The sequence below is a fragment of the Eucalyptus grandis genome, chromosome 8 (genome assembly GCF_016545825.1).
Source record: "Eucalyptus grandis isolate ANBG69807.140 chromosome 8, ASM1654582v1, whole genome shotgun sequence".
Taxonomy (NCBI): Eukaryota; Viridiplantae; Streptophyta; class Magnoliopsida; order Myrtales; family Myrtaceae; genus Eucalyptus; species Eucalyptus grandis.
In genome coordinates this window covers 67,001,967-67,016,530 of record NC_052619.1, presented here as the reverse complement: position 1 = coordinate 67,016,530, position 14,564 = coordinate 67,001,967, and the positions used below count along the sequence as shown (strand labels likewise).

Here is a 14,564-nt window from a genome sequence, read left to right as displayed (position 1 = left end):
TTTAAGTTGGTATTAAGATTGAGTGCCAAATAAGAGAGGGTATTTTGTGATGAGAAGGTGAAGTGCAACTTAACTAACTCAAAGTTGCGTTATTATTCGAAATTGTAAGGACAATAAGAAAGGTATATTGGGGCTAAAATTTGCAGATAGAACTAGTTATATCGATTTTCTTTTTCTTGTGCTCATGTTGTGTCATGTCATGTCCCTTATTATATATATATATATATATAAAAGCTGGGGGCAAAGGAAAGAGCTCTCCATGAGTGAGAGTATTTATGTGGATTTTTGTGTGGTGTGTTGTTGATATTGCAGTACATATTGGAGACGAATGCATATCCGAGAGAGCACGAGCAGCTGAAAGAACTCAGGGAGGCCACGGTCCAGAAGTACCAAATCCGGTAATTACTAGGATTTCTATAATAGGAAATGAGAGCAAGATGGTACTGTTACTCGTATGAAAAGTAACCGTCTTTTGTACACGGCATATTTTCTCAAGAAAACATTGTGACTTGTTTACTCGGTTCCTTGGGAAAATCATTGATCCCACTTGGTGGTTTTGCTGGCCACCGAGTGGGATTTCTCCTATTAGAAAAGAAATTCATTAATATTATTTGCTCGGTTTCTTGAAAAATTCGTGAATATCACTTTGTGAAGATTTTTAACATCAGAAAGAAAAAAAATATAAAAAAATCCGGTAGCTTCTAATTAAAATTATAGCATTAGGCTTCTAATCTACCTGAGTGTTTTACCTTATGCCAAAATAAGTTATTTTATTTATCTTTTTTATCTTCGTTATCGAACCAAAGATTTGGAATTTCGTTAAGGCGTTTAGTCATTGTCAAAGTGGTCAGCTAATGTGATATATATACCCACGGTCCATGATTGTGGTGGAATTCATGTTAGAATCACAAATTTAAAATGGTGAATAGATCTTTTAAAGCGAGCCACGATTTGGGTGTAATTATTAAAATATAAACCGAATTGATTCGCTAATGTTTGCTGCAGGAGTATAATGAACGTGCCGGTTGATGAGGGGCAGCTGATCTCCATGATGTTGAAGCTCATGAATGCGAAGAAGACAATCGAGATCGGAGTCTTCACCGGCTACTCTCTTCTGACCACCGCACTTGCACCTCCGGCCGACGGCAAGGTAATAATCAATAATTCCAATTGAGTTTGACTCTTATAAGTATTTTAATTTTGTTTACAATTGCGATAAATTTCTTTTGTAACGAAACGAGTTAATCTCTCCTTGGTGCAGATAATAGCGATAGATCGGGATAAGGAGGCCTATGAAATTGGCCTGCCATATATCTGAAAAGCCGGAGTCGATCATAAGATCAACTTCATCCAGTCGGATGCTTTCTTGGTTCTAAATGACCTCATTGCAAATGTAAGCATATGCGTGTCAAAGATCATTTCGATTCTACAATTTCTCAGAAAATTTGAAGTTATGTGGTCTTTAAATTATTTTTGGAAATGTTGTCGGTCCATGTAACAATAATTGATTGATGTAGAGCCAAGAACAGGGGACCTTTGATTTTGCTTTTGTGGATGCGAAGAAGGACGACTACATGAAATACCACGAGCTGATGCTCAAGCTGGTGAAGGTCGGAGGAATGATCGGGTACGACGACACCCTGTGGTTTGGTGCGGTCGCACTCTCCGAAGCCGATGACATGGGCGACCACCTGAAGCTCTGGAGAGACCAACTCAGGGAGTTCAACAGCTTCCTGGCGAAGGATCCACGCGTCGAGTGCTGTCTTCTTTCTGTCGGAGGTGGCCTCACGCTTTGTAGGCGCCTCTATTAGAAACCTCCTTACGGTCCAGAAGCAGGAGGTTACAAGGACCTTGGTGAGTCATTGGACTCCTTACTTGTTGACGCAAGGTCCATATGATGTTTCACGAATTTCGTACATGATTTGTTCCCGAGAGTTCCTCGGGAAGTAGCAAAAGTTCGACGGTATTTGTAATCGACCGACTTATAATCATGCGAGAATAAGTTTCGAGAACGTCAAAAACTTGTCAAAAACTTTTTTCCATGTATCATCATTCGAAAATCGATATATATCTTGTGGTCATGGCATTGGTATGATGACGCAAATTAAATAATGCTCATTGTTTCTTAGGATGAAATGAAAGAACTCTCGGCACAACCCTTCACTCGCTCATGGGCACCAAAAGTTGCATTGCCAAATAATTAGCAAAACGTTAGCATTCAAATTCATCAGGCGACTTGGACTCGAGTCAAATTAAGAAAATTGCAAGATTTTCCTAGCAATAGCTAATAATTGTACAATATAAAGATGTTAAACTTCAACTCCTCATGCTAGACTCAAGAGATGTCTCATTGCCTACAGAGGAAAATGTAATAGCCACCTTACATTTTGAGCCTCGCTGAGCTTTTGAGTGGTTATGAAGTTTGAAGTGGCTTAGTCCAACTTGAAACTTTTAATTTTTATTGAGTTTTTTTTATCCTATATGAAAAGAAAAAATTATTTATCCTACTCTCATTTTTATTTTACTTTCAGATTTTTATCTTGCCTCTTTTAAAGCATGGAAACCAAATTTTACACTTGAAACTAAAATGTCTCTAATCCCAGCCCCTTAAGTAGGTGAGGAGACTCCTCGCCTCCTCTTTCAAAGCGAGTGGTGCCTCTTTAATTTTCATATTGCATATCTACATGGTGTGTCGGTATATGTAAAACATGTTGCACATAAGCATAAGCTCATCGACCGGTGTCTAATTATTAAAATATAAACCGAATTGATTTGCTAATATTTGCTGCAGGAGTATAATGAATGTGCCGGCTGATGAGGGGCAGCTAATCTCCATGGTGTTGGAGCTCATGAATGCGAAGAAGACACTCGAGATTGGAGTCTTCATCGTCCACTCTCTCCTCACCACCGCATTTGCACTTTTAGCAGACGGCAAAGTAATTATCGATAATTCCAATGGAGTTCGACTCTGTAAGCATTTTAATGTTGCTTGTAATTGTGATGACATTGGTTTTGCAACGAAACAAGTTAATCTCTCCTTGGTACATATAATAGCTATAGATCGAGACAAGGAGACCTATGAAACTGGCCTGCCATATATTTGAAAAGCCAGAAGATCAACTTCATCTAGTCAGATGCTTTCTTGGTTCTAAATGATCTTGTCGTGAATGTAAGTATATGCGTGTCGAATATCATTTTGAATCTACAATTTCTTAGAAAATTTGAAATTATGTGATCTTAAATTATTTATGGAAATGTTGTCTATCCATGTAACAATAATTGATTGATGTCGGGCAAAGAAGAGGGGAACTTTTGATTTTGTTTTTGTGGATGCCAAGAAGGACGACTACGTGAAATACCAGTAGCTGGTGCTCAAACTGGTGAAGGTCGGAGGAGTGATCGGATATGACTACGCTCAGTGGTTCGGTGTGGTCGTGCTCTCCGACGATGACGAGATGGAGGAGCACCTGAGGTGCCGGAAAGGCCAACTCAGGGAGTTCAACAGCTTCTTGGCAAAGGATTCACATGTCGAGTGCTATCTTCTTTCCATCGAAGGCGGCCTCACGCTTTGTAGGCGCCTCTGTTAGAAGCCTCCTTTGCATGGCGCCGGTTCGGTCCTGTCCGGTTTCCGTGGAAAACAGTCCCGAAGTAGGAGGTTATAGGGATCTTGGAGAGTAATTATACTTCTTGTTTGTTGACGTAAGGTCTGTTTCATGTTCCAAGAATCTCGTATTTGTTTTTCTCCTAAGAGTTACTTGGGAAGTAGCAAAGTTGACCACGTTTGTAATTGATTGAGTTTGATTATACAAGGTAAAATCCTGAGAATGTCTAAGCTTTTTTCCATGCATCATCACTCGAAAATCAAAACATATCTCATAGTTGTGATATTGGTTCGATGGTACTTATTAACCAATCTAAATGAAAATTTGATTAGAAATCTTCACACAAGATTTTCAAGAGATGTCTCAATACTTATCGGGGTCAAATGAAAAAATTCTTGACACGACCCTCCACTTGATCATGGGCACGAAAAGTTGCATTGCACATTAATTGACAGAACATCAGCATTCAAAGTCATCCAGCTAATTGACTCGACTTGAGACTGTTGTAAATTTTTCCTGGCGGCAGCTAAGAATCGTACGTTGCCAAGATGTTAAACTTCAATCCCTTGCGCTACACTCGAGAGACACCTCATTGCCTATGGAGGCAATGTAATATCCACTTTGCATTTCGGGCTTCGCCAGGCTTTTGGGTGGTTATGAAGCACGAGATGGCCGGCCCAACCTGACATTATAATTTTCATTGAGGTTTTTATCCTACATGGAAAAAACAAGTGGAACTTCGCAGGTGAAAAAATACCTCTTTCAATTAAAACTTTAAAAAATAATTTACAATTCCGCCGACAATAGTCCTACTGGTTTCTTCTTTTACTTGGCTCACCGACCCTTCTTTGGCCTGCCTGGCCTCTCTTTAATCTATAAAGTCATCATTTTTTGAGTTCTACTTTCTACACAACGGCAGGGCGAGGTCCACTAACTACATACGAGGAAATGGCACTAGACTAAGCGGTTTCAAGACTGGTTAACCTGTAGCCGGGCAACTTTGTGGTGTCAGAAGCACTTGAATCGACATTATCATCCCTAATCGACTGTGCCGCTCAATATGAAGAATGCAAGAGTCCTAAAAACATGCTGGGCTATCACCATAATTTGATTTTGGAATCATGATAAGTTTGATCGCACGCACTGCAAATTTACAAACAGATTACCCATAAAAGGGAATGAGTGAGCGGATAAGATTTGATAATGTTATTAGGATGATATCAAGTACATTCCATGCCTCGATGATTAGGGAAGAAAAAACTGGTACTGATTTTGATTGAGGAAATAAATTTAGTTTGAAGGACCGTTCCCTCGACTGCCCTAACCAACAACCCGGAAAACGTTCAATTGAGCAAAGCCCTGAGGACTATAACGTATAGGGAAAAAGCGTTCCCCTTGTGCCGAAGGTTGACGACAAATCTCCTAAATACTACCTTAAAAAAGAAAACACGAGGACCGTCTCTCGAAAGAGTCCCGAAAGGAAGACGTGCCGCCTCAAGCTTGTGACTTCTTAGATTTGCTGGTTGCCAACTGAGTCTCCGGCTGCAAGACCAACGTTGCATCTAAGAAAATGACTGACAAGCCAACTTATGCCATTCACATAGTAAAAGATGGAACCACAGACTCTTACCTCTTTCCTCACGGCTTCTTCCTTTTCTGACAAAATCAACTCGATGTGGCAAGGAGATGACATATACGCTGTCAAAAAAGAAACAAGATAACATCAACAATAGTAGAATGAACACGACAGTGACAAAGGCGCAACATTTGATAACATCCGGTTGATTCTTCTGCGAGCCCTGTAGGTGCGGCACCTCTGCTTCTGATCCTGGTTCACCTGGATATAAGATATGTAGAGCGCATCTACGTCCAAACCCTTCACCTGATGCAAATTAGACAGGCTCCATTAGTCTAGCAGAACAGCATAAAACCCCCATCACCAGAACGAAATTTTGTGCTGACATACTTCAGCGTTACTCTCAGCATTCTTCAACAAATCGAGAATGAATCTAGCCGATTTCACTGGCCACCGTCCTTGTCCATTAGAGTGCCAGTTTTTTGCCTGAGCAGTCCTTCCGACGCCACAGCAGAATCGTTGAAATGGTATCGCTTGTTTGTTCACCAGCACATCCTCCAGGTACCTCTTCGCTTTGGCCGAAGGCAGCTTTCTGATTGCAAAGGCCGTCTCTCGTGTTCTGAAAAATGAAATCACAAATATAGATTCAATAATAGTGCAGCACTAAGGCATAACTTGCTCGAGTGCGTAGCTACCAAAAGACGGATTTTATAGGCATAAACAGAAGCATTTAAGTTCATTAAGCAACTTCAACTCAAAGTCTAGAATGCTGCAAAATTTTCTGGTGGCGGCAAAACTTTGTACAATCACTTGATGCTGAATTAGAAAATCTCACACGACACTTGAGAGACATCTCTCTGCACAACTGTTCACTCTCTCATGTCCACGAAAAGTCACATTGCGCAATTACATGACTAATTAGATCTATACATCTCTGTGTGCAGAGTTAAATTCATTAAGCTGCCTGTTGACACCTAAATTTTTGGGGTTAATTTTTGCTAAATAATATATATATAAAAAAAAATCAAATCACATGGCATATAGTTTAGGCAAGTTTTATATTCCATTAAGATTTTAGGTAATATACACTTGGATGTGTTTTTGCACAAAAAGGGGAATTTTTGATCAAATATGCAAAAATGTTGCGCGGGGTGAAATAATATATTCGATGAAATTTTACGCGAGCAAAATTGGTAGTAAAATATACCACGAAGATACAATTTTTGGGGTATAAAAGGAGTTGCGTACAGTCGAAAAGGGGGTTCTTTTCCGTTGCGGGTTCTTTTCCGTTGGGGTAAAAAAAGAACACAAAAAGCAAAAAGGTCAAAAGTGAGTGACGTGAAAGAGAGAAATAGTAAAAAGAAGGGTGAAACCCTAATCGGCTCTTGTTCATCTTCCCCGAAGAGCAGCCGGTGCGCCGCTGCTGCTCACCGCCACCGGCCTCCGTCCGCGAGCGCCCGTGCCCGATCCGCTCAAAGCCGCGATGCCGCCCCTCGTCCGAGCCGCCCTCTTCCGCCGTCGCAGCCGCCGGTCTCCGTCCGCACGACCCGCGCCGCCCGACGCCGAGCCCCGCTTTGCCCCGCCCGTCCCATCCGCTCGTGGAGCCACCGCTGCGCAGATCCGTGGTCCAGACGTCGGGATCTCTCCGCCCGCAGTCCGAAGCCCCGCGCTCTTGTCCCGACACCGCCGTGCCGCCCGATCGCCGATTGACGGAGCCCGCGCCACGATCCGACGTTGCGACGCCCGCGCCCCCGCGACGCCCGCTCTCGGTGCCGTGACGCCGCCGCGCCGATCCCCGGCCCCCGTTGCTGTGCCGCCGTCGCGCCGCTCCCGGTGCCCTCGCCGGAACCCTAGCCGGAGATTTCCCTTCGCCGGACCCACCAGCTTTACTTTTTCTCTTTTTCTTTTTCAGGAAAAAAAAAAAAAAAAAAGAAAAGAAGAAAAGCAAAAGAAAATTTAGGTATTTTCTTTATCTTATTTTTGCTTTATTATTTTTATTTTTATTTTATCTTTTTAGTGTAATTATCCTCTTATGTGAAATTGATAATTCCATGATATAAAATTGCCTTGAAATTAGTGATTGTCAGTCCGATTTTCGCGCCCGAAATCCGACTCGCAATTACTTAAAAAATTGCCAATCCGATCTCCCGCCCGAGATCCGATTCGTGATTTATGTGAAATTGGCCAACCCGATCTCATGCGCGAGATACGGTTCGTCAATTTTGGGTATCAATATTGCTTGATTTGTTGTGGTATTACTTAGGTTAGTTTTCTTAAAAAACAAAAATAAAAAAATGTAGTTTTAGGGTTTGCATTCATAATAGGAATTTTATTTCGAATTTTCAAAAATAAAAAAAATCAAATCAATTAATTTAGGTTGCTAGTTTTCTTTAAAACTTGGATTGCATGTTTAATTATTTGGCAATGATTAATTTCGAAATTTAAAAAAAAAGGGGAAAAAGGGAAAAAATAAAAAAAGTCATTATGCATATGTCGTGTAAAATTAGGGCATTTTTTGCACGTCATAGCATATTAGGGTAAAATTGCATTTAGTTTAATTTTAGATGTTTTTCTTAATTTACCATAAGTTTAGGTATTTTATTAAATAGATTGCATTTTAGGATTATCTAGGTTAAGATAATATTTTAGTTTTAAATTAGGATTTGGCTCAACCTAATTCCTAATATAAATTAAATAGGATCTTAATCTAATTAGGAAATTTTCACATTTCACCTAATTTCGAATTTCATGAAAAATACAAAAAAAAAATGTCATAGGTTAAATTAGTTTTATTATTTAAGATGAAATGCATTCTTTTAGAAAAAAATTTTCATATGCACGTCATTAGGGTTAGATTCATTGAGATGCATGTCATTCAGTATTTTTGCTAGGCCCATTTAATTAGAAATTACATGTCATTAGAATTAAGTCATTTAGTTAATATTGCATTGCATATTGCATGATTTTCATTAAAAAGTGAAAACAAAGAAAAGGAATTGCGTGTTAATTAGAAACCATATCTAGGATTGTTGATGTGGATTTTAATTTAACGCTGCAGATGCTTTCGTTGCTTTGAGGTAAGTTCTGCATTATTTAATTGCTTTATTGGGTGCTAAATTGGTGGTTTGCGCACTTGCATGAACACCTCACATGTTAGGGAGATAGTTTAAAATCAATCCAAATTGCTTGTCAAACATTTTTTCAAAATAAAAGAAAGGTACCGAAAGGGCGTTGGAGAAATCTAACGTAACCAAGTCCCCGTACCCTTAGTCTCTGGTTCGTAGGAGTAAAGTAAATCTCCCGTTACTTTACTAGGGTTTCTAATCGACCCACCAAAAATAGATTAGTGGCGACTCCTAGTTAAAATTCAATTGCATGTTAAAAATTCAAACCTAAGTCGCGAATTGGTATGGGCTTGGGAGAGCCCGAGTTAAGTCTAGGCTTAACAATCCATTAGCCAAACCCTAGGTGGTTCATACCCCAAAAATTGGGTCGCGACAGCTTGGCGACTCCGCTGGGGACTTGAGTTGAAACTTTTAGTGGACTTAGGCCAATTTTCTTAGTTGAAAAAATATTTTTGTTTGGCAGCGAGGATTCCAGGTACGTTCCTAACATTTAAGGTGTTAAATGTTTTTGCAGGATGGGAGGTATAAGGGGAAGTGTTTGCTAACTTTTATTTTGCAGGGAGGTGTAGGAATGTATGGTTTACTTTCATATATGAAGTGTTGTTTGATATAAGCTGTCATGCATGCCTTGCATTTATCACTACACTATTGCACACATAACCTGCCGCCGGACCTGGGCCGCATTAGGATCATCTAGGATGGTATTGAGATGGATACCACTCCGACCGCAAGCCCGCGGTACGAGTCGCCCATCTCAATCCCGAAATTTCATTCATGGTGTCAAGAGTATCCACCTCGGTTCGCACGCCCGCAACCTGGGTCGGCTCTTTGACTAAGCCGGAGTCATGAGGACCCGACATAGTCCACAAGCCCGTGGCTAGTCTGATCATCCTTGTGGCTCCACCTTGTCAAGCCTTATAGACTAGAAATCGAGCCACTTATCATGTGCATGTCTATGTGATTTCCCATCATTGATAAAGTAAGTTCTCTAAATTTTTTGCCTTTGCAATTTACTTACTTTATCGCATTATTTTGTCGGTCCATGGCATTAGGACTGTCCTAAGTCTTGATCAATATACAATGGGGACGTCGGACATTCGAATTATCCTCCCTCCGAAGGAAGAGCTTGGCGCTTGGTGGGACAAATTAGACCAAAATGGCCGTCAGTTTGTAGAGTCACATATTGGTCGACTGCTTCCATTGCTGCGCATCAACATCCATGGCGGCCTCGTCCAAGCACTTGCCCACTCTTGGTGCCCCAAGACTTCTACTTTTATCTTCGGCGATAAGCATGAGCTCACTCCCACCTTGGAAGAGTATAGCATTGCCATAGGAAAGTCCTTGAAAGCTGAATTGATTAGTCCGCCTATCGGAATAGATCCTGTTATGATTTTATCTGATTTTCTGAGAATTAAGGAAGATGATATAAGAAAGGTTTTAAAGGCTCATCGCAATACATGTCCTTTTTCCTTCTTGAAAGAATGTTTTGAGAAAGGCATTTCATCTCAAATGCGAAGGGTTTTCCTTTTAGCTTTCTTTGGGTTTATAGTTTTTCCTTACTACAAGAATGCTATTAACCCTTTGATTGCTCAATTAGTTAAACAAGTGTTGGAAGGAAAGAATTTTGTAAACACTGTTCTAACTGAAACTTTCCTTTCCCTCACTCGGTTTAAAGGGGGTGGTGATAAGACCTTCCATTCCTCTCCCGAACTTTTGCAAATTTGGTTTCTTTCACATATACAAGGGTTTGGTGGTCTAATGACTATACATGATGTTAGTAATTCCAATCACCCTATTATGAGATTTGAGAACAACCAAAAACATGCACCGGATTATCATTATTCTAAATGGCTAGCTTTCATAAAAAAACCAACTTCCAAAGGTTTCCTATGGCATGCTAAATGGTTCCAAGTTCGGGTAGCGAGACTCTCGTGTGGAGGAGTTGGCCCAATCCCTCTATTGGGATTCACTGGAGCATTGGAGTACTATCCGACTAGGGTGACTCGTCAATATCAAGTCGTACAAGAGCTTCCCCCGGCGTTACAAGCAGAGCCACTCCAAGTCAGTTTTGTTGATGGAAGCCGAGACCATGAAGATTCCATTCTTACTATCAAATCGATGTGGGACATGTGCCGTCCACAAAAACTCAAATGGCCCGAGGAGGAGTTGAAAGGCAAGGAAAGGAAGTACTATGCCTCGATTAAGTATGTCCAACAACACAAAATTCCCGAGGAGCTGCTTCCGAAGATACCGAAGGCGCCGTTGAAGATCACCAATCAAGCTGAGAATAAACGCCTCAAAAGAGTTGCTGAAAAAGCTCAAGAGGAGAATAAGCGATTGCGCCGAATGGTGTCCCAAGTGTATATTGATCAAGCCAAATGAAATGCTTGAATCAGTCTTGCTATTTTCATTTTTAGAATAATGTTTAGGAAGTTGGGTCATTTACTTTCTTAGTTCATTTGTTAGGGACATTTCGAATTTCTAGGCTTGTCAAAAGCTCTATTGATGAATAAAATTTCTAGAGTATTGCCATGGATCGACGTATTTTCATATGAGATACTTATTTGTATTCATTTCTTAAATTTAGGTGATAACGGATCCTCCACGCTCCCTATCATCACGCGATTAAGAGCAAGAATGGCCGATCAAAGCGAGATGCGTGATCGCATGTCCTCCGTGGAAGGCCAACTCCAACAGTTAGCTGCCTCTATGGAGCTTATAACAGCTCAACTTCAATCCCTCCAAGTGAATCCGGTTCCTCCACCTGCTCTCCCTGAGATAGTAGTCCCGAGGCAAGCAAATAGGGCCCAAATGAATGATGATGAAATGCCTGAGTTGGAAGATGACGTGGTCCTTGTTGGGAAGGCCAAGCTAGACAATGTTCCCAAGACAGATCAGGATGAGCGTGTTGCAAAGCTGGAGGAGAAAGTGAGACAACCTGCAGAGTCGCAAAGCTCACTCCCATTTGACCTCTCGGTCTATGAGAAGGTTAAAATGCCGAGCAAGTTTAAAATGCCAGAATTTGAGAAGTATGACGGGACATCTTGTCCGAAATCTCATTTGCAGATGTATCATGTGCGCATGGCCCAACACGTCAAAAATGAGCCCCTCATGATCCAATCGTTTCACGCAAGTTTGACTGGGCCCGCACTAAACTGGTATGTGATGAAGAACGTAAACCTCCTCGAAACCTGGAACGAAGTGGCGGATGCGTTTCTTAAACAGTACAAGTTCAACATGGACATCGCACCTTCTCGAGAAGACCTGGAGCGGATGGAAAAGAAAATGAGTGAGTCGTTTAAAGAATATGCCGTGAGATGGAGAAACTTGGCAGCTCAAATTACTCCTGAGCCTACCAACAAAGAGTTGATGAAGTTGTTCGTAAAGACCCTTCCATCGGAGTTCCGCAATCGAATGGCCAGTACGTATGTTGAAAGCTTCAATCAACTTATTCCTGTAGGAGAGCAGATCGAGATGGGGATAAGGGAAGGATGGTTTTCTGAGCCATCTACTAAAAGGTTCTCTGCCAAGAAGGAGAAAGAAGCAGCCGTGGATGTGAACGTGGCTTATAGCCAAGAAAGTGCCAAACGTGCCCCGGCTATACAGGTAAACCCAAGACAGCAACAACCCACTAGCCGTCAATCATTCGCCCAAGCGAATAATAGAAGGCAGTTCTCTCCTCTCCCTGGGTCTCCATCCCAAGTGCTGACAGTCCTCCGAAAGAAGGGTTTGCTTACTAATGAACCAAAGCGCCCTAACCGTGAAAGCATTCGTGGTTACGACCCGACGAAGAAGTGTGACTACCATAACGGTGAATTGGGGCATTCAACTGATGAATGTTTCACCCTCAAGCACAAGATCCAGAATCTCCTCGATACAAAGGCCTTTTCATTTCAAACTGCTCGGCCAAATGTCCAAAAAAATCCACTACCAGGGCATGAGGGTACAGTGAATGCTATCCTGGAACCTGAAGTCGGACGGATCAGGAACTCAAAGGTGCACGTGGCTGATGCCTATAATGGGCTAGTGAGAGCTGGGTATTACCGAGGTCGGGAAAATGTCCCTTTATCGGTGATGAGAGAAAGAGTTGCCAAAATGGTGGATGATGGCATCATTGTGTATGCTGATCGTAACTGCATAGTTTCTACTATCTCCCACCTCATCATTGATTGGGAGGAGGAGCAGGCTACACTTGATGCTGGCAAGCAAGAGGTTGATCCTGCGCTTGTAGACATGCCCCCATTGGAAGATGCATCTGACGAAGAGATAGTGATAGAGGTGCCGCAACCGTATGAGTATGTCAATGATAAGGCAGTGCCTTGGTCCTATGACCAGGATGTGGACCTTGTTACAAGATCTGGTCGAACCTATGGTCAAGCCAGTGCTCAACCTGCAAAGCCGGTCACTGATGAAGAGGCTAAGGAGTTTCTGGCCGTAATCAAAGCAAGTGAGTATAACGTGGTTGACCAACTACGAAAGATGCCTGCTCAGATCTCCTTACTCGAGCTCTTGATGACATCCCCCGTTCATCAAAAGTCGCTAATGAAGGTGCTGAGTGAAATTCGTGTGCCAGAGACGGTTGAGGCAGACAAGCTGGAAGAATTTGTGGGATCGGTCCTTCTTAAGGATTTGATTGCCTTCTCCGATGAGGAATTTCCTCTTGAAGGCAGGGGACATAACAAAGCACTCTACATATCCGTTAAGCACAAGTCTTCTCATGTGTCCCGGGTACTCATTGATAATGGGTCCGCTCTAAACATTTGTCCGTTGGCCACTCTTCATCGCCTTAAGGTAGACCCGTCAAGGATACATGCTGCGAAGACTTCGGTGCGAGCTTTTGATGGAACAAGAAAGGAAGTGATCGGGGAAAACAATCTCGATGTACAAATAGGGCCGGTCATCTTCAACATTCCCTTCCAAGTGCTGGACATCCCTACTGCATTCAATTTCCTGTTAGGTCGACCATGGATACATACTGCTGGAGCAGTGCCTTCAAGTCTACATCAAGCTGTGAAATTTGTGATTGAAAGGAAGTTGGTCACCGTGTATGGCGAGGAAGACCACCGGATTTATCATGAGACGGCTATCCCCTATGTGGAGCCGGATTCTCAGTTTGAATCAAGTTACCACTCATTCGAATTAGTGTCCACTATACATGCTTCTCGGGGTTCATCACCGCCTACCCCTGAAGTATCAAATGCTGCTCTCATGGTGGGAAGAGTAATGGTTGGGAATGACTTTGTCCCTGGCAATGGTCTTGGGAGAAATGGTCGGGCATTCGAAGCCCCATTGAAGCCCCTCGAGGTCCCGTTCGCTGGTTTAGGGTACCATGGACGAGGTGGGGGAAGCTCAAGGGACGAAGACAAGAGAGGCGAAACTCGCCACCCGACCAAGGGCGAGAGAGGCAAAACCCACTACCCCGAGCATTCACGAAACATTCCCGGTCCTCCAAGAATGATGCATGAAGAAGCGAAGTGGTAGACACTTTGGGGCAGCCTAGTGGCAAGTTTGATTACCTGGTGAAGTATTCAACCCCTCCTAGCTACTACATTGATCCTAGTGAGATAGTCCCAGATGGATGGGGTGGCATGAATGATCCGACACCCCCGAATGCAGAGAACCCTAATGATGAGCTGGATGGAGTTGCAAGCTTATTCCACAACCTCATCATAGGAGCCATTAATGAAGGACCCCCTGAAGAAATGGGCATTGGCCCACAAGAGTAACTCTTTTTATTGCACAACATTTCCTGAATTTTTATTGTTTTTTCGAGAGATGTTTTCAATTTCCTTTTCTTTTAGTGATTGAGTGTTGCATTTTTCCATTCAATAAATGTAATTGATTGATGAATATCAATAAAATTGCAAGTTTTATTTTGAGGGCATGATGAGGTATACCAAACCAGCCCGGTGATGATATCCAGCCAACAATAAAAAGAAAGTATCATCCATGGAGAAATTCTGAGGCCTGGGCTTCATCATGCTTCTTCATGTCAAAATGTTTAAAAAAAAAAACATTTTTGTCAAAGATTTTTCTTTCAATAAAAAAAAAAAAAAAAACAAAGATGTTGATTACTCTTTGTTTGTCTTTCGATTTATCTACTTCATGTTTCAGGAACAATCCTATGACATGCAAAGGTGTGGAAATGGTCCAATCCATTGCAACAAGTGCTGATAATGATGATCCTGAAGACTCGATCGAAGACCCCATACAACGTAGCTGGGAGCAACATGAAAAAGCTAAGCCTCTCACATCTGAGCA

General features: G+C 42.0%; 2 protein-coding genes and 2 pseudogenes across 2 annotated transcripts; 2 read left to right on the top strand and 2 right to left on the bottom strand.

The window, feature by feature from the left end:
• The first annotated feature begins 252 nt into the window (after positions 1-252).
• Positions 253-2,050, top strand: LOC104415687 (flavonoid 3',5'-methyltransferase). Its single transcript, XM_039301116.1, is given in 4 exon segments — positions 253-398; positions 1,006-1,150; positions 1,262-1,393; positions 1,518-2,050. Coding segments are annotated over 3 exon segments (564 nt in total). The 5' UTR covers positions 253-398; positions 1,006-1,012; the 3' UTR covers positions 1,812-2,050.
• Positions 2,051-2,684: 634 nt separating this feature from the next.
• Positions 2,685-3,587, top strand: LOC120287459 (annotated as a pseudogene).
• A 1,194-nt stretch (positions 3,588-4,781) lies between these two features.
• Positions 4,782-14,564, bottom strand: part of LOC120287458 — a 30,710-nt pseudogene continuing 20,927 nt past the window's right edge.
• On the bottom strand, positions 5,321-6,059 carry LOC108954486 (60S ribosomal protein L17). The gene is made up of 3 exons (XM_039301049.1): positions 6,052-6,059; positions 5,569-5,797; positions 5,321-5,484 (listed from the first exon to the last, which is right to left on the bottom strand). The coding sequence occupies exons 1-3, from the start codon at positions 6,057-6,059 to the stop codon at positions 5,326-5,328; spliced, it is 396 nt and encodes a 131-aa protein (XP_039156983.1). The 3' UTR covers positions 5,321-5,325.

Bases quoted from the DNA above. Each gene is read 5' to 3' on its own strand.
- LOC108954486 (XM_039301049.1), bottom strand. The intron at 5,485-5,568 runs GTATGTCAGCAC...AATTTGCATCAG, and splicing joins ATGCTGAGAGTAACGCTGAA to GTGAAGGGTTTGGACGTAGA.